At 40.6% G+C, this 19,615-nt stretch overlaps 1 protein-coding gene across 1 annotated transcript in view; it reads left to right on the top strand.

The window, feature by feature from the left end:
• The window catches only part of PCNX2 (pecanex 2), a 218,865-nt gene that overhangs the window by 64,912 nt on the left and 134,338 nt on the right, over positions 1 to 19,615 (top strand). Inside the window, exons 13-15 of the mRNA XM_069484552.1 lie at positions 1,516 to 1,687; positions 9,301 to 9,411; positions 9,989 to 10,080. Of these exons, the coding sequence (XP_069340653.1) occupies positions 1,516 to 1,687; positions 9,301 to 9,411; positions 9,989 to 10,080 (375 nt within the window). The remainder of the gene's footprint in view (positions 1 to 1,515; positions 1,688 to 9,300; positions 9,412 to 9,988; positions 10,081 to 19,615) is intronic.

Below are 19,615 nucleotides of genomic sequence, written 5' to 3'. Positions count from 1 at the left end.
GGTTTGGGGACCCTAAACATAAAATGGGAAAATGGGGTGAAGCAGGAACGTGGCGAAGAGGGCAGGCTCTCTGTAAGTGTGCCTTAAGCTTCGTTTCACAAACTGCAAACACAAAGAAAGCATTCTCCTGCCCGATACGGTTTGATCCAGCATGATATCTTAGACTTGTTGAAAGCCAAAGACTTTTAATTCCTAGATAATGAAGGAAAAATCAGAGCAAGGGGAAGGTAGCTATTTAATTATATTTCCTAAACAGTGTCAGTTTGAGGAAATGTCTCGTCTGCATGGATGTTTGTACACTGCATAGCTATTTATAACAACAAATTTATTTTGCGATTCACTTGATGAGAAATGCGTTTAGGTTTACCTTAGGCTTTAGTTTCATTTTTTTTTAAATGCAAATAAAGTATTCCCATACCCATTAATCTATGACCTAGTTGGATTCAAAAGAAAATTTCATAAGGGCGCAAATATCCTTCAAGGCTTAGCCTGGACTCTGGGGCCCAACATAGCCAGCCTCCGTGGACAGACTGTGTTTTCCTGCCTGTTAAAAGATAGTCTCAGAATAGGGCCATTTCTATTATAGAAGCAGTGACAACTTAAATTGCGTTTCTAAATGTAGTATGTTCAAGGCAGTGACTTTAAATATCCATATCTGAAACCATAGCACCTTAATTTTTACTTTTTACGCTCAAGGTAGTTCATGAATTGCAAAGGATATTTTCCCCCCTAATTCATTTTTGTTGGTTTTTTTGAATCTTATGAATTGTGCATTGATTTGTGAGATGTAAACTCTGTGTTGGTTTTTGCCCTGGAAAGTTGATGTTGTAGCTTTTTCTTAATTTTTCTATCCAGGAAGAATAAAAAGTGTTTCTCCTTCTCCTCATAACAATATTTGGAGTGCTAAAATGAAGTCTGCTAAATATTTGGTACCCCTCAGAGGAATGTGCTGTATACGTAGTGTAAATAACAAGTTTTTTAAATTGAATCATTCCACTGTGCTATACTAAGACATTTTATGCAATCTCTGCTGGTATAAGTTTGCACCGGTATTGTCTTGCTTTTTGAGACACTAGGAAATTGAAGCCCACAGCTTATAATTCTATTTCTTATTACTAGTGGAGCCCAAGTGTAGAGCAAATAATGGTTTAAATTAGTTTTGCACTTGAAATGAACAAAATGAATGGAAGTTGCACTGTTGGGGAAAGCATTGAATTAGATCTAGATTTTCTCCAAGGAGGGTAATTACATTTTTAGGTAAATCTTGTTGAGATTGAGAAGCCTAACATTCTTTTTGATATTCTCATTCTGATTTAACACAATAAGCATCAGGCCTTTTTTTTTTTTTTTTTCTTTTTCTCTCTGGTATTTTGTGTGAATGAATTGTGGTAGGGGAGGGGAGAGAATGTGTTATATGGTGTAAGTTGTACGATATGGTGTAAATTACTGACTGTGAGGCTTTTGACATTTAATCAAAACAAAAGGTACCATTCAGAAATTGTGTTTGTTTTCTAGGGACACAACCAAATCATAACATATAGCAGACCAATCTATTTTTGTGTGCTGTGTGGCCTTATTTTGCTTCTTGATACAGGGGCCAAAGCCAGGCACCCTCCCAGTTACGTTGTGTATGGCCTGAAGCTCTTCTCTCCTGTGTCCCTGCAGTCAGCTAGGGACTACTTAATAGGTGAGTTAACTTTGGGGTTGTGGGGAAAAATGGGGGGAAGGGTATGTCTCCCTTTATCTTCTGGATCCTAACGGGAGAAGGCACCTTACTTGATTACTGGACGAAGAGATGTGCATTTCCCTTTTGGCTTGTGCTTCTATAGAAGACTGTCTGGGAGCCCGAGCCCCAAAGCATTCAGTAATGGAATTAATTTAAAGCATTTTTATAACCATGACCAAGGGGTCACAGCACTGTGGTATCTGAAGAATGGTTGCTGTGGCACCTGCTGGGGTGGTTTTGTCGCCCAGGTGGCAGCATGAACAGGCATGACCCTCAGCCCAGGTGGAGTCCTGGGTTCTCCGGTCACCCACTCTTCTACTAGTGCCCTTTGCTTGCCTTAAGGTCTGCATTTGATGTCAAATGCTCTGTTTAAACAAGTCACCTGCATATCATAATAGTTTAGAGGCCTGGCTCTGGAGCTAGACGGCTGGCTGTTTGAATTCCAACTTTGCCACTTCACTTAGATGTGTGACCTCAGGCAAAATTCAGCTGTGCTATGGGGACAAAAATATGCCCCATCTCAGAAGTTGTTGCAAGTTTTAAATGAGTTAGTGTCCTTGAACATATAGAAGGTTCCTGGCACCAGGCATTAGCTGTTAGTGTCATTATTCTGCACAGAGGCTGCCCCAGTATTGGCTGCAGCTGCTCAGAGAATTCTTGCAAAGACATCAAGGGGTTTACACACCTGCTGACTTGTAATTGGCTGTGATCACATCGACCATCTGAGTTGATAAAGGGCAGCAACCAAAGACACCACTCCTGCATGTCTCCCTTGCCAGCTGGAAATCTTACTCAAGAGGAGACTGTCAAAGCCATAGACCCCATATCCTTTCCACACCCCATGCGACAGCTCCTCCAATCTCTCCAGTGGAGCTGGGGAGGGTGCCCAGATGTGGTGTAAGCTTTCTTTGGGCTCCTGATAGGTGAACACTCTGGTAGGCATTCTACCCTCTGGCCTCCTTCCCAACTACCATCTCCCCATTTCTCTTCCTGCTGTGTTGGGAGCAAACTGTTCATTCCCCCCACACCCAACCCACCGCAAGCCCGCTTTCCACGCATCCTCAGCGCTTCCCTTCCGGTCGCATCATGTGAGGAGCTGAGTAGCTTCTTCATGCTGAAATGTTAGGCACCACGTTTCAGAGAATCTCTGAGTTCAGTGAGGAAAGAGAAACAGGTTGGGAAAAAAAAAAAAATAGGAACAGATCCCATGATTAGACTCCCAGTCAGTGCTCGAGAATATTTGTTTCTACCCTTCCTGATATTTTTCACTTTCGTTTTTTTTTCTTAAATCCCATCTGACGCTCTGTTGGTTGGCGCACACACACCTACAACAAGAAAGACCTTCAGCCATTTTCACCTTCTTATAACTTCGCTCAGCCATCTTCCCCCTTCAGCCAGTTGCAATGAGAGAGTCAGTTTGAGTGGACAGACATGTCCGGTCATAACTGCAGACACTGTGGAGTGCCATCTTGGCTGTTGTCGTCTTTTTGCAAACAGCAGTGCTGGAGTCCAGAGCTCAAGGGCACACAGGGACCTGGGATGAGAGGTGGAGAGAGCATAAAAGGATTTTGGAAGATGTTCTAGAAACATTTCTCTACACCAAAGTGTTGCCTTTTCTCTCTCCACACCCCACACTCCATCTTGGGTACTTCATGGCCATATTTTCCCCAAGTCATGCACGTGGTTAGTGCTGGTGGAGTGCCACCTCTCATAGGTCACGAGGACCTGTGGCCTCTTCTCATCTCCTGCCCACATGTGTGTTCCTTCTGCTCGGAAGCTGTTCCACTGCCCTCCCACCCTAAACCACGCTAGCTAACAACACCTCGTTTCCCTAAGTTTGGTCCCATCTTCCACCCTTTAGCAACCCATAATTTTCATAGCCCTTAACACATTTCATAGCAGCCTGCTTATGTTTGTGATATCTGATCAATGTCTGTCTCCCTCACCAGCTTATCTGCAGTGCAGGCAAGGCAAAGACCCGCCTGCTTTCTCTCCACTGACTCCTCCCGGTGTCTGGTATCTGCAGGCACTAAATAAACAGACATTGAGCGGATGAACTCATGAACATAAGACTGTGCTTTAAGTACTAAAGAGATTAATGCACAAAGGAACTTTTGGAATGCTTCCCATTCATAAATCAGAGAAGGCTATAGTCAATTTGCACGGTTTAACTCAGCCCTTAGAATTACTTGAGACTTCATAAGGACCTTTTGCCAATGATCTGTGGAAAGATACTTGGGGGAAGAAGCGCATGACATGTATTCCATTGACAAATTGCTTTTCTGTACTTAGGTCTCTCCTTCATTCCTGCTTTTTATTTATTTATTTATTTTTTAATTTGCTACTATAAAAAAGTCAACTCTGTTGAATAAGTGTAGTTGTCTTGGCATGGCAAACTTACAAATGGTATTAGAATGTGAGATATTATTGAAGCTCAAAAAGTAAGACCTTAATGTACTTGGCAAAAGCTTGAGATTTTACTTTTAGCAGTAACTCTTGTTCTAGAATGTGTTACTAGCTACACACAATCTAATTTTATTTTTCTTCAAATCAGTTACATTAGGGACTGGAGAGGGAGCATTCTTATCTTTTTAACTGGAATTCCCTTTCCCTCCTGGAAATATCTCCCTAAGATATATTTTTGTCTGCTTGTCAACACTGACAAGCAAAAATGTTGATAAATATTCCAGCAAGCCAACTAAATGACTTATAGGGTAAAGATAAATAGAAAAATAGAACAATAGCAATCCCTGTGGAATGAACGTGTTAAACATACTAATTTGCACTGACCAGGAAAAGGCTGTGAAACAAATTCAGAACACATGGTAAAGAGAGGGAGGCAATAGAGGCTAATACTATTTTCCTGACTTCATGAGGGAAAACAAGGGCAATTCAAAGTCATTTTTTCTTTGTGGAACTTCCTCACCCTCTGTTTCTTCAACTGACAGGGGATCTAAGTAGTCCACAGTGGCTGCCACTGTTATGTTAAGGGACTAGCAAGAAGAGAAGAAAAAATTAGGAGAAAACAAAGGATTAGGAGGAAAATGGAGTGTATGTGTTTTCTAGGGCCACCATAACAAATTACCCCGAACTGGGTGGCTCCAAACACCAGAATTTTTTGTCTCACAGTCTTGGAGGCAAAGTCCGAGATCAGGGTGTGGGCAGGGCCACACCCTCCCCAAAGGCTCTCAAGAAGGGCCTGTCCAGCTCTCTCTCTTGGCTGGTAGATGGCTGTCCTTCTGCTGTGGCTTCACACGGTCTTCCCTCTGTGTGTCTCTGTGTCCAAATTTTTCCCCTTTTTATAAGGACACCAGTCATGTTGGATGAGGGCCGAGGTGGACCCTAACGCGCTCAGCTTAGCTTGTTCGTCTGCCAAGACCTTATTTCCAAATAAAGCCACATTCACAGTTATGGGGGGCGGGGTTAGGACTTCAACATCTCTTGTGGGAACACAATTCAACCCATAACAAGGACCATGTAGGAAAAAGGACAAGAGAGAAGCAAGAACTAAGTACATGTGACACTGTTTACCGTCTCGTTTACCAACAGCCAAAGGTGCTGTTGTGCCTTTCCCGCTGTGTTGGGTGGAACTGGTCCTCCTCTGGCAGGTGCCAGGGGACCTGAGTATTTCCTGGAGCAGTGCCTTATTGGTGATATTTCTGTTACCCGCTGCCACCCTTGGTTTCTGCTTAGCGCCATCACCCTGTCAGAGGGGGAGGAGGCGGCAGAGGAATTGGAACAGGAAAGGAGCGAGGACGGTCCCTGGGAAGAAAGAGTTGAGTGCCTGAGTCAGTGGTAGATGGCGAGTCAAGTGGACACTGTGCAGGCGGTAAAGAAGGAAAAGCTCTTTGTCATATTTAAAGCAAGGAGAGGAACATCTCAAAGGCAAGAAGCAAATGTCAGGTAATAGAGCAATAAAAGGAGGAAAAATTAAGGTGAACGAAGAAGATATAAACATTGAGGACAATATATAATTTCTTTTTCTTTTATGATCATATACAGAATGTCACTTTGTTGACTTTCCTTTGATTATAAGGAAAACTTCTTTATTTTTATTTCTAGGAGTAAGGTGAAAGTCCTTCTTACCATTCATTTCGTGTGCTCATTCAGCAACCAGTGACCTCTGGGCTGGAATTTTTATTGCTTTCCATTTGGGTAACCAGCAAAAGCCTCTGGGTGAGACTGGCTTTGGAATTATCCTGTGGGTGAGAAAGCCAAGAGGTCTTCAGTTCTTAGTGCCCTATTTCAAAAGGAGCAGTAGCAAAGTCAGAGTGTGCCCGGAGGAGTATAGCCACGTGGGCTACGCTGGTCTGGATGCTGGTTAGAACTGGGGATGTCCAACCCAGAGCAGAAACACTTGGGTGCTGGATGCACACAGATGTGATACCTTCACATCATTAAAAGGCTGCCAGGAGACCAGCCTGGGCAGCATAGCCAGAGTCTGTCTCACCAAAAAAAAAAAAAAAAAGGCTGCCAGGTTGAAGGGAGAAGAATGTTGTATTCATAATAACTAGACCCAGCAGGTAGTAGGTAGATTCCCAGCTCACTTCAAGGAAGACCTGTAAAATGGTTTGGCTTAGAGCTGTGCTATACTACAGTAAGTTGATTAGTGAAGCAGGGAGTTCCCTGGCGTGGAAAAAGTTCAGGCAAGATGAAACCGGCTGTTATTTGTAGCCCGGGTCCATGCACTTGGTGGGTTCTTTAAACCCCTACCTAGGATAATGCAGCTTCAATAATGTCACCCTCGTAAGTGGCGATTCTGTGACCAGGTACTGCATCATTCCCACCCTTCCCTGAACACTAAGACCTCCCTTTTCTATGTCTTATACAAAGGCTTGTTTCCTGGCCTCAGTAGTCCATAATAGGACAATTAGTTAATACACAGATAGTGCACGTTGAAAACATATAATGTATGCATTCTCATCAACTCCATATGTTTTAGTTCCATATTTTCATTCTACATGCTTGGCACCCCAAACCTGCAAATACAGTAATTCATATTATTCACATTTAACAAAAAATAAGCTTAGATTATAATATTTTTATTTATGAATTTTGCATGAAAAGATCTGTACCAGAAGTTTCTGCCTTGATGATAATTATTATTAAGGAAAATAAGGAGTTAGGAAGAAGTGAAAGAAAATTACAGACCCACTCGGTGTGCTAACAAAAAATGTTTGTTCACAGGGAAAATTGTGAACAGCCACAGGGACTTTGTTATTTTTTGCTTTTGGAAAAAAAGACAGAATAATTTCAGCAATTTTAAGTGTAGTTCTTCAAAAGCCCTGCTAACATAACAAGCATTTGACTGCCTTTTCATTCATGTTAACTGCAATCTGACGGATGAGAAACATGAGCTCCACCTTCCCCTCCTTCCACCTCCACAGCTTTTATTTTAAAGACTAGAGCTTTCCTACTCCGATATGTTTTGGAGAAGATCTAGTGCGTGGCCCTTGCTGTTGCTGCTATTTCGTTAAATTCCACTTCTGCACTCACAGCCAGAGCATCTTCAGTGATGGCTTCCTGGTGTCTCTTACCATTTTATTTTCCTCATGCTGTTATTTATTGTGTTCCAATTCTTTTCACTTTAGTTTTTGTTGCATGGGCTAATGTCTTTCTCATAGAGAATACCACCCTACCTGGGATTTGCTGAATGGCTTCGGATATTTGTCTGCCTTTTAATATCATTCCACATGCAGATGCTTCCCTGTAGTTCTTCATTCTCAGGGTAGTTTTTTTCTCTCTCTCTTTCTACACACACACACACACACACACACACACACTCAGCACTGTGGAGGGCGAACTAATAAAATCTCACCGCACCTTCCTTCTGCCCTTGTCCTGGAATTGGAAGGTACAGCATAGCCTAAAATCATCATTACCGGGTGTGGAGCCCCAAAGTTAAGAGAAGAGGAAATACTCAGTTTGCTTGAAAGTTTATGGATTAACATTTCGATGCTCATGACTTATATGTTCTGTAATTAAAATTTCTGTTTATTTCTTATATCCTTCATATCTCTGAGTTCCATTTATAAGAACTGGAAAAGAAATTGTCTTACATCGTTGTGTCTAGCATACCAGTGTTGTGTTTTATTGCCTACTTTGAGTGAGAAAACCTGCTTTCGGGTGCTCTCCTTTTATACAGTATGGTTGAAATCTTGCCACAAATGTCATTACAGCAAAATCCCCGTGTGTATCACAACAGGGCTCCAACTCCAAGCAAAGGTCCTATCATCATAGCCATGTTCGTTGCAGAAAATTTTACTTTCACACAGAGTTGAGTAGTTCCATAGGCCTGTGTCTCATTTGCTTTTAGCCAAATATTATAAAGAAGACATCTTTTGTGGGAGCACAATTCAATCCATAACAAGGAGCATTTAAGAAAAAAGACACAAGAGAAGGAAAAACTGAGTACATGTGACATTTACCCTCTTTTGGCCAAGGGTGGTGCCTATTTTAACCAAATAATATTAACCAACTGTTTTAACCAAACATTAAAAGAAAGTGGGACATACAAATACTCTCATTCCTATAAATTCACTGTGGAAAGTTTGTTTTCTATTTTTCAGAAATAGCTAGAACACACTCCCTAGTCATCCCCACTCCCATCTGCCCCTGTGGTTTATGTGCAGTTTCAGGACAGGGTTCCAGTGTCTAGACATACCGGATTTCAAATCCAATTTCCTTAGTTTTATTAAGGTTTTTCAGCATCAAACTTCATTGACGTTCTACCCAGGCAGAAAGGAGGACAGATGAATCACAGCACTGCGAACCCAACCTGGGTAGAACTAAGCAAGAGAGAAGGATAAGAAAGTTCCTGCAAAATGCAGCTTCACTACTTTTTTTTCTCCCTCTAACAAATTATTTCTCTGAAACATTGCGTTATAACCCACAAATGTTTTTACCAGTTGTGCAATTGCATTGTTACGAGGACGGGAGGTCGCGCAATCTCCCTGGCCTCGCCTGGGCCACTTCCTTCTACCGGGTGGTACCGTCCACCTTAGAGTCAGCGTCTCAGCCCACGGTGCGCTGCAGTTGCTTAGCTCATTCTCACTCTGCCTGACCCTCTGTGAGAGTCTTGAGCTCTGCCTTAATTCTACGTCTCCCATCAGTGTTGAGAATGTACTGGACTCTTAGTCACTCAAGCGCCTGAGATGAGAAGCACAAAGCAAGGCGCCCCCTCGGCTCCAACGTTTGTCCCCCTCTCCCATGCAAGAAGGGATTCCGGTAACCCCTGTCCTGTGTTTTTGCACGTTCCTGCACTTTTCCCAATTTCCTTTCTCCCACCCTCATCTCCCCCAAGTCCAAGTCCGCCGTCTCAAACTAAAGGCAGTCTGCTCTCGCTCACCGTCGCTGAGGTCTTTGCCCAGTCCTGGGCCTGTCTGAGTCCTTTCCTGGGGACCCACAGCCTCCATCTCGGCCTCCAGTTTCCTGGGGTGAGAGGAGTGTAGGATTGCCCCCTGTGTTCCTGGGGGGGGGTGGTGACCCTGAGGGAGTGGGCGGCATCGCATCAGGAACCTTGGTGACAGACAGTAACTGCATGCTTCTCATCAATTTTGCTTGTTCATTTTCAGTATTTCTATATTGCTTCCCTGCAATTTCCCTCCTTGGGCTCTTCCCGCAAATCAACACTTTCTGCATTTATCTTTTGGAACAAATTGACATGCTGTTTTTTGGAGGTTCTGGTAAGTCGTTTACATTCTACTCTTCCTGTAAAGGGTGGCTGTAGCTCCGATAAGGACTAAATGGCCTTGGGCAGGGGACGAGAGGCTGGATAGTTGGATGTTCTTTGTCCTGAGCATTTAATGGACGTCAGTTTGGGTCAGGAAGGGTAATGATGTGTGTGCATTGGATTCATTCAGCCAAACTGGAAGTGGTCCTCCTAGCCTAGTTGAACATAAGCAAAGAAACAAGCAAGTGTAGAATTCTCTGCAATTTGGAATAGGTTTGGCACCCTTCAAACTGTACCCTAGGAAAACAGTCTGTGTGTGTGAGTGTGTGTGAGTGGTTATAAGTGTATGTGTCTTAAAAACATTGTAAAGTTTCTTCCTGTTTTCCTCTTGAATTTGTAATTAAATGGTTAGTCCCTTTCTTGCCCTGTGAGTCACCCAGTGCCTTTGACGGGTCCCCTAGATTTATTCTTTGCCCCCTCAGGTGGCATCTTGCATTTGAAAGCTACAACCATTTCTTCGCTTTCTTACAACGTTTGTTGATTTTGCAAGTGGCCAGCCTAGAAAAGAACTGTTGACGTTTGTGTTGCAGCCGTGTCTGGGATAACCTCGGCGGTGTACGGCGTGGCCCGGAGCGTCCTGGCTGCTGCCCTGCTGCACGCCGTGTGCTTCAGCGCGGTGAAGGTAGGTGTGAGGACCGCGGGCCTTCGTCCTTCTTCTCAATTCCAGTAAATCAACTTCCTTTTAAAAGTAAATGAATGTTTTCTCCAATTGCAAAAGAAACGGGATCTGCGCAGACCAGGGAGCGACCAGGCCCAGCTGAGCCTCGGTGTCAGGAGACAGGTCGAGATGCCTGGTTTGCCCCGGAGCTGCGGGTCTGGCCTCCTCTGCAGATGTCCTGCCACCAAGGCCGGGCACTGGCTCTGGGCACTGGCGCTGGGCGGGCTTCTGCTTACCAGGGCGGCCAGTGGAACCCGTGTGTTTGCCTTCGCTTCCTGAAATACCACTCAGGACACGGGAGAGGGATACAGTTGCATAAAGCTACATGGATGAGGGCACAGGAGAGGATGCGACAGCCACAAAGTGTTAGAATCTAGAAAACAGATGGACTGTAGATCCATCCAGGTGGAGAAAAGGGAAACCTAGCCTGGCCGCAAGGGAAGCCTAGGAGGATGCAAAAACAAGATAAACACCGACTGAAGGAAGACAAAAGGCTGTATCGGAAAAGAAACGTAGCTATTGTACGTCCGTGGTTGGGCCATGAATCGTTCTTGCGTATTTATTATGGTGATCTGAGTGATCGTCTTGGTGTGTCCGTCACGGAAGAATGGGGAGGTGGAGAGTGTTGGGGCAGCTCAAGCCCTGTCTTCCGTGTTAGAAAGTCAGCAAGTAACATCTAAAATTGAAAAACACTCAAGAAGTAGCGAAGCGAGCATGTTGTTTGGCAATGTGGAGGTAAATAGGACAAGCAGAAACAGGTCACTGCCTTGAGGAAGCGGGAATTGGGGCAGGGGAGACCCATTTCCGTTCATTTCCGTTGTTGTAGAACTAACGGTGGCCATGAAGTCTGAAAACAGTTGCACACATAGTGTCAGGGGCATCTTCAATCAGTAAAATGACATTAATATTATGCATATTTCTGGACTTTGTAGAAACCCTGCACTTAACGTTTTAAACCACAGGTACTCCTTTGATAAAATAAAAACTGAATGTAAGAGTACGTTACAGTCATATATGTTCCAAAGTGTTCTTAATATAAATCACATGAACATTTCTTAACTAACGTTTTCAAAAGATTAACTTAAAATCTTATTAAACTGATCAGTGTCAATGGCAGAAGGTTAATTGTTTATTTCCCTTTGTGGAAGGGAAAGAATTCAACATTCACATATCTCGATGTTTCGCAGTTTAATTAATTTATCTGTAATAATCAATGGAGTCATTGCCTCCCTCTTTCCTTCCATCCCTTCTATGTAGATCTTTTCTTTCAGAAAAAAGGGGGGGGCTGGAGAGAAGGTTCCTTTTTCCTAATACACAAAGGTAATTTATACGCTCATGGTGGTCACGTTTGTTACCACATTTATACCATTGTATAAATAGACCAGCAACTGTATAATCAGTGTTTCCAGTATTCTGTCTTTTGACCTACATTCCTTTGTTCTATCACAGGAGCCCAGGTATTTCATTCCATTCAGGAAAAGTACGTGGATGGGTATTTTCTGAGTTCTTGTACTTCTTTTTAGTTATTTTTTAGTTTTATTTTATTTTTAATTATTACAGGTGCATAGTATATCTTTATGAGTCCTTGTACTTCTGAGAGCATTTTTCTACTGTCTTTTGGGAACCTCAATATATTGCTCTGTTGTGTGCCAGTATTTGTTTATTAGTTGTTTGTTATTCATTTATTCATTTTTTAAAGTCGGGCTAAAACTCTTTTTAAAATATCCAGTGTGGTAAGTTTTGATAAATACGTGTAGTCATGTAAAGAACCCCACAATCGAGTTATAGAACATTTCCACCAACTTGAAAAATTCCCTCGAATCCCTTAGTAGTCAATTTCTTCCCCCACTTTCACCCTGTGGCCACCATTGATCTGATTTCTGTCCTTGAAACTTTATTGGAATCCAATCGGTCAAGGCATAAAGTATATACAATAAAATTCGCTGCTTTCAAGTATACAGTTAAGTGTACATTGACAAATGTATAGAGTCACATAATTACCATCATATCATCATAAAGAACCATTTCACCATCCAAAAATGTTTTTCATGATCCTTTGCAGTCAGTCTTCTCTCCCCATCATGTTTTATTTATCTTGAGTGAACACCTAAGAGTGAGGCTCTTGGCATAAATGGTAGGTCTCTATTTAACTTTATAAGAAAAGTTATCCAGTTTAAAGTTTATAAGAACTATTATCCAGTTTCTGTTTCATTTTTCATTTCCCCACCACCCACATAACCTTTGAAATTTCCAAGTATTCCAAATTCTTGCCATCACTTTGTACTGTCAGTTTTTTTAAAAAAAATAATAGCCATTCTCATATGGACCAGTATCCAATTGTGGTATTAATTTGCATTTCTCTGATAATGAATAGTGTTAAACATTTTTTCACTTGCTTGCTTGACATTTGTGTATCTTCATTTATGAAAAATCTGCTCAAGTCTTTTATCCATTTTTAAATCATACTGTATGCCTTATCATTGAGACAAAAGTAAGTTTTAGAATATGTTTGTTAATTCCTACCAATGTTGCAGAAATTTTGACTGGGATTGTGATGAATTTATAGATCAATTTGTGGAGAACTAACATCTTAACAATATTGAGTTTTTTGATCCATGAACATGGCCATTTATTTGGGGCTTTGCTAATTTCTCTTGGGAATATTTTGTACTTTTCAATCCACAAACCACGATTACTGCATATTTTATAAGTTTTATGCTATTGTAAGTGGAACTGTGCTTTATAATTTGACTTTTAATTTGTTAATTGATTGTATATATAATGGTCTTTTAATATTTCTGTTGATATCTTGCAACCTTGCTAAATAAACTTATTAGTTCCAGTAGCTTTTTAGTAACTTGAGATTTTCTACCATAGATGGTTATGTCTGACAGTAAACACAGTTTTATTTTCCTTTCCAGTCTGTTTGCCTTTGATTTCTTTTTCTTGCTTTAGTGCACTGACTAGGACCTCCACAGCAGTGCTGACTAGAGGTGCTGAAATCAGACATATGTGCCTTGTTCCCAATCTTTGGGGACATGTCGTTCACCATTGAGTATGATTTGAGCTGTGGGATTTTTCTAGATTCCCTTTAATGGACTGAGTAATTTACCTTAGATTCCTAGTTTGCTGAGAGGTTTTTTTAAATCATGAATAATATTAAATTGTGCCAATATTTTTTTCTGCATTTATTTAGAAGACCATATACATATATATATTTTTTAATTCTGTTGATGGGAGAATTACATTGGTTGACAGCTGAATGTTGAACCAACATTGCATTTAAAGGATGGGCCCCAGTTGGTCATGATATACTGTCCTTTTTATATATTACCCAATTTCATTTACTGAAATTTTATGTCTGATCATGAGGTTTCTAGTTCTCTAATTTTTCTTTTCTTGTAATGCTTTGTCTTGTTTTGGTGTAAGGGTAATGGCCTCAAAAAATGATCTGGAAAGTGTTTTATTATACCTTCCAAGAGAGTTTATATAAAAGAACTCCTGTTCCTATTGAACTTTTCATATAGTAATATTTGGGGTTTTTTAATTTCTGAAGATGGAGTATGTGTTGTTTTATACTGTCATTAAGCAGTCAATTGTCTTGTAAAGATTTTAAAATTTTTAAAATTATGTTTTATTTACCTTATATTTTTACAATTTCTGCCAGTGTACATTCCTTTGTTTAGATTCATCTTTGTATTTGCTGTCATTTTTCTTCTGTTTGAAGAACTTTAACAAATCTCATGGTGCAGGTCTGTTGCTAGTGAATTCGTTTAGCTTTTGTCTGAAACCTTCTTTGTTTTGCCTTCACATTTGGAAGATGTCAGACTGACAGATTTCTTTTTATCCCAGTACTTTAAACAGATCCTATTTTCTTTTGGCTTGTATAATTTCTGATTAAAGTCTGTGATGATTCCAATATATGTACCTCTGATAGTGATGTTTCTATTTTTTCTAACAACCAAAATTTTCTCTTTGTCTTTGTTTTTTAGCAGTTTGATAATGATATGTATGACGGAATGTAGGTTGTTTATTTTTTACTAAGGTTCTCTGATCGGCTTTGATCTGTGCCTTGTTTTGCAAAATCTTCAGCCCTTTTCACTTCAAATATGTCTTCTGTCTTGTTCGATTTTTCTTTTCTTCTTGGGCCTTCAAATATACGTGGTAGATAATTTAATATTGTTCCATGTCTTTTATATGCTATATTCTTTTTTTTTTTGCACTTTTTTTCCTCTTGAGGTTTTAATTTGAATAATTTTAATAACCTATCTCAAAGTTTGCTGATTCTTTCTCCTGCTGTGTCTAGTCTAATGATAAACTCAACAAAGGATTGTTTATATCATATTTATAATACGCAGCATTTCCATTTGACATCTGTAGACAGTTTCCATTTTTCTTTTGCAATTCCCCATCTGTACATCCATGTTGTCTACCTTTTCCACTAGATTCTTTAACATATTAATCAGAGTTATTTTATTTTATTTATTTATTTATTTATTTTTTGAGACAGAGTCTTGCTCTGTTGCCCGGGCTAGAGTGAGTGCCGTGGCATCAGCCTAGCTCACAGCAACCTCAGACTCCTCAGCTTAAGTGATCCTACTGCCTCAGCCTCCCGAGTAGCTGTGACTACAGGCATGAGCCACTATGCCCGGCTAATTTTTTCTATATAGATTTTTTTAGTTGGCCATATAATTTCTTTCTATTTTTAGTAGAGACGGGGTCTCGCTCTTACTCAGGCTGGTAATCACAGTTATTTTAAAGATGAGATTTTTTTGTAAACTATCTGGCCTTTTCTTATTGTCAGGGTGTGAGCCATATTCTTGTGGATGTCTACATCTGAATTGGAGGCATCATTTGTCAGTATTTAGTTTTGAGGATAAAAAGAATGAGATTAACTTGAATTATTTTTCTGAATTCTTGTAGAATTTTTTCTTATCATGTGAAGTTTCAGAAAATCTCAATAGACGATGACTAGGCATGGTTCTCTTTGTTTAACTTTTCTGGAGCACCGTGTCCATTCTTTCTCTTCATACTGAGGACTCTTCACATCGAGGAAATGTTCCCCCTGTTAGTTTTCAATTAATGGCGTTGTTGATTCTGTTCACATAATCTGATGCCTTTTTTCACAGACTTTCACTTGCCTCTCATGTCTCTCATTTCTTTTTTCATGATTTTCTTCTCCTTATATTTTCCCCTTGTGCATTTTCTAGAGTTTTTAGTTTTCTAGAGTTGTACATTTTCTAGAGTTTCTCATTTCAGTAACAACAAAAGCAAGTATTTGTTGAGAAGTTATACCAGTTATTATATATAAAATATATAACTATGAAATTATATATAAATCATATATAACATTATGTATATTTTATACAAATATAAAAAATAAATATATTAGAATGTATATGTTATTGTAGTAAGAACAGTTAACATGAGCTCTGTCCTCCTAATAAATTTTTAAGTGTACAATACTGTTATTAATAGGCACAATGCTGTACAGAAGATCTTTAGAGTTTATTTTGTTTGCACTAGTTATTTTATATATTTTATAAAATTTACTCCACACAGCATAACTGTGAGACAAGTCTGTTATTATCCTAATTTTACAGTTATATAGTCTATTTTCTGCATTGTTCACTATGCAGTTTACTGTTAAATTACAGTTTGAAATTTGCCATTCATATTATTCCCCCTTCATAATTGCTTGCTTAGCTGTAAAGCGTTAGTATACTTCTGAATCTTACTGAGATTTTAAATCAGATATTTTCCAAACATTTCTTGGTTTTTGATGTAAATATGTTTCAGAAAGCATCTTTATGTAGTCCCTTTAGAGAAAAATCTCATTTTAAGGGTGCTTTTTGTTTGTCTTGTGTTTTTTTTTCCTCATCTTCACAGTGAGAATATGTCTGACAACCTGGTTACTGTCTCTTTTCGGTCCACAGACTTATTTTGTGTTTGGCCCGTAGAGTGTTTAAAATCATTTTAGAGCCAACATTTAAAATTAGGACAGTTGATAAAAATATTACTCTCTTACTTCTTTTAAACACTTTGAAGCTCTGGCAACACTGGTCTCACATTCTCATTTAGTGACAACCTGCTGGCACTGAATAGTCACCCACAGCCACCCCAAGTTCACAGGTCTCGTCACGTCCTATCATCTTTTATACCTGACCCACATGATGTATTTATGTCACCTGTCTGTTCACGTTGTCGTTAGGTTTTGTGACTCGTCCTGTAGGAATTGAGCCGGCTTCTGTCAGAAAATTTTCAGGCTCCTCAACCAGATCTTTCCAGAGATACTTAAGGTCCAAAACACAGGGAGAGAGGAACACAAAACAAACATGCTGCAGTAACCTACTGCTAGGCCGATGGAGTTTCAGGTGGCTACATCGGGAAGCTCATTAGGGGCAGTAGATACGAATGGAACACCCGCGACAGTGGTTATCTCTGTCCTGTCATCGCGGCTCTAATTGCCCCATCCATGACCTGAGCAAGTAACTCCTGCTGCCTCTGGGACAGCAGGGTTCGCCGCATACTGCCAGTCCATAGATGTGCACGTCCAAGCAGTAAAATACCTGCCGATCCTTTGGTCTACCCTCACTTCCAGCCCTTCTTGCCCCTCATTTATTACAGGTGATGTCAGCAGGGGTTTAGCAAGATCTTTTCCTGTTTCCTTCTTCAGTGAACTCCTCTCTCTCAAACGGAGAGTGGGAATTAGGATCATCTGTCGGACTTCCCAAGCTGCTTTCAGTCTAGTCCCATCTATCATGTAAGGTCTGGCATAAATTCTTCAGTGTTTGCAGCTTGTGTGCAAGTAAGTACCTTCTCTGGCTCCCAGTGTGGAGTCAGGCTTTTCTCTTTGTGAATGTTTTATTGGACGTTCATGCGCTTTAATTGGTGGAGGGGGGCTGGTTCCCTGTGTTCTTAATGCCATTTTGACTGGGACCTCATGCTGCTGCTTCCCCTCTTTGCAGCCCTGAAGAGCAAACAGTGTCAGATATAAACGTCATTTTCTTTGGTTAATGGAAATGGGAGCATGCAAGCTCTCTGTAACTGAGAGTTCACGTTCAGCGGTAGTCAACTTCTATTTATTTGTTTAGCAGTGACTCTGCCAGGTACTACAGAGATACAAAAGGAGGAAAAAACACAGTCCTTTCTCAGGAGCATAACGTGCATCAACGATGGTTATGTACTGTGGATGATCAGAAAAGAGGAAATCCGTCAGAGAAGGTGGTTGTTCAGCTCAGCCTTTAAACATTGTATCTTTGGGTTGAGAACCTGACCATGAGTGTGCAGTCAAGCATGTGAAACAGTTTCATCAGAGTTGGGAATGAATGACTATAGCAGGTGAAGGAAGTAGCAAGGAAATTAACCCACTAATGGTGAATGCGAGAGCAGATTGGATATTTGGACTGGATACATCAAAATTATGGACAATTTTGAATGCTAGGCTAAAAATGTATGTTTTTGATCCAGTGGGCATATTGCACTTAATAAGAATACTAGTTATATGAAGGGGACTTAGAGAAAAAAGAAGTCATCAGCTCTAAGTTGTTGAGTGCCATAGATGAGCCGATGGCCCTAGTGGTGATGGTAGACATAGGCATGACAAAGTTCAACAAATGGACTTCCCAAATCACTCCGTGAGTGCTCAGACCAAAACCCTCACCTTCCTTATTCTCAGTCAGCTGAGTTCTCCAATGCTATCTCTGTTAAGTCACCTCTGCTTAAACTTTGAACTATGGTGAATCTTTGTCACGTGCCTCATACTTTCGAGCAGGTAAAACTCATTTGATAGTGAAAAATAATTCATTGATAATAGAATCATGGTTGAATCTATGGGAAACGATATTCAGTTCTCAGGATGCTTTCTGCAAAGGAACAACTCATGAAACTTTAGTTTACACAAAAATTGCTCTGAAAACCCAATTCATTTGAAAAATACTGAACACTCATAATTACCAGTTCAGATATTATCAAAATTAATATATATTCATAGATCATTACGTGAATTTTTCTTGAAAAATTCTTGGAGGGTTTTGGAAACTATCGAATCTGATATTAAAAAGGACAGAATTGGGGGTGGGGTTTACCGAGTCACTGGACAAGTACTATTATTTCCTCACTTCCCCAAGGCTGGCTTTGTTTTCATATCAGACATTGCTTGTGGCTCACAGCATTTTTTTTTTTTTTTTTTTTTTCTGACTGAGGTCCGTAGCTCCTCAGGATGCCCAGACGGTTCTGCAGGCAGCCAGTACCAAACAATCAGAGCTGGCCCAAGAGATAAACTCCATTTACTATCCTGGGCTGAGACTTTTGTTTATTTCTGTTTTCCATGCTGCTTGTGGCTTGTTATAGGCATAAGCAACTATTGGATCATAGTAAACAGATTCTGTTTTGAGATCACGCTGCTAACCCTGTAATGGAAGTAAACACGCCACGGGCTCCGGGCTCTGGGGTTTACTTAGGTGTCGAAACAGGCTTTTGACCAGGTGGAACTGGAGTACTTGGGGAAGGTTTATTAACTCATCTCAGGGAGGTACTGTCTTCCCTTGCTCAGCATAAAACAAAAATCACTTGCAATAAATAGTATAGTCTGTTGTAACAGATTCTTTTTTTTTTTTTTTTTTTTTTTTTTTTGAGACAGAGTCTCACTCTGTTGCCCAGGCTAGAGTGAGTGCCGTGGCGTCAGCCTAGCTCACAGCAACCTCAAACTCCTGAGCTCAAGGGATCCTCCTGCCTCAGCCTCCCGAGTAGCTGGGACTACAGGCATGCACCACCATGCCCGGCTAATTTTTTCTATATATATTTTTAGCTGTCCATATAATTTCTTTCTATTTTTAGTAGAGATGGGGTCTCGCTCTTGCTCAGGCTGGTCTCGAACTCCTGAGCTCAAACGATCCGCCCACCTCGGCCTCCCAGAGTGCTAGGATTACAGGCGTGAGCCACCGCGCCCGGCCTGTTGTAACAGATTCTTAATGTTCTAGCGATATTTTGAAACACCTTTTTGTAAAAACAGAGCAATTTGTATCTCTCTCTTCTCATTTGTAAGTCCTGAGTTTTCTAATGGTCTCAGATTGACTCTCCACTATAAGATGCAGCACCTGTTAAATGCTGTGAATTGGATGAATGTGGTTAGCAAATTGACAAGGGGGTCCTTAGAAAACAAGAAAAGCTCACCCACCTTCAACCTAACTCCCATTTACCCAGAGCTGTGCTTCCACTTCTTGTTTAATGATGCTTTTGTCTATGCCTTTTATGCTCACTCTTTACATTGCTGGAATTGATTCTTTTTCCTTTTATCTCTGCTGCATCGTGACGGATTGATGGGTCCTTGTGAACAATTTCAGCATGTCAGCTGCCTTGCCAGAGATGTATTTCTCTGTATGGGTCTTGATATGTATTTATTCCCTTGATTTTTATTATTATCACTTGGTAGAAGCAGATTGAGGGACTGTGGGTTAATTTTGCCCCCTGGAATATTAATTAGGGAAAGAAAAATTTA

The sequence above is a fragment of the Eulemur rufifrons genome, chromosome 11 (genome assembly GCF_041146395.1).
Source record: "Eulemur rufifrons isolate Redbay chromosome 11, OSU_ERuf_1, whole genome shotgun sequence".
Taxonomy (NCBI): domain Eukaryota; kingdom Metazoa; phylum Chordata; class Mammalia; order Primates; family Lemuridae; genus Eulemur; species Eulemur rufifrons.
Note: the sequence above shows the minus strand (reverse complement) of the source record. Positions and strands in the feature narration are given on the sequence as shown.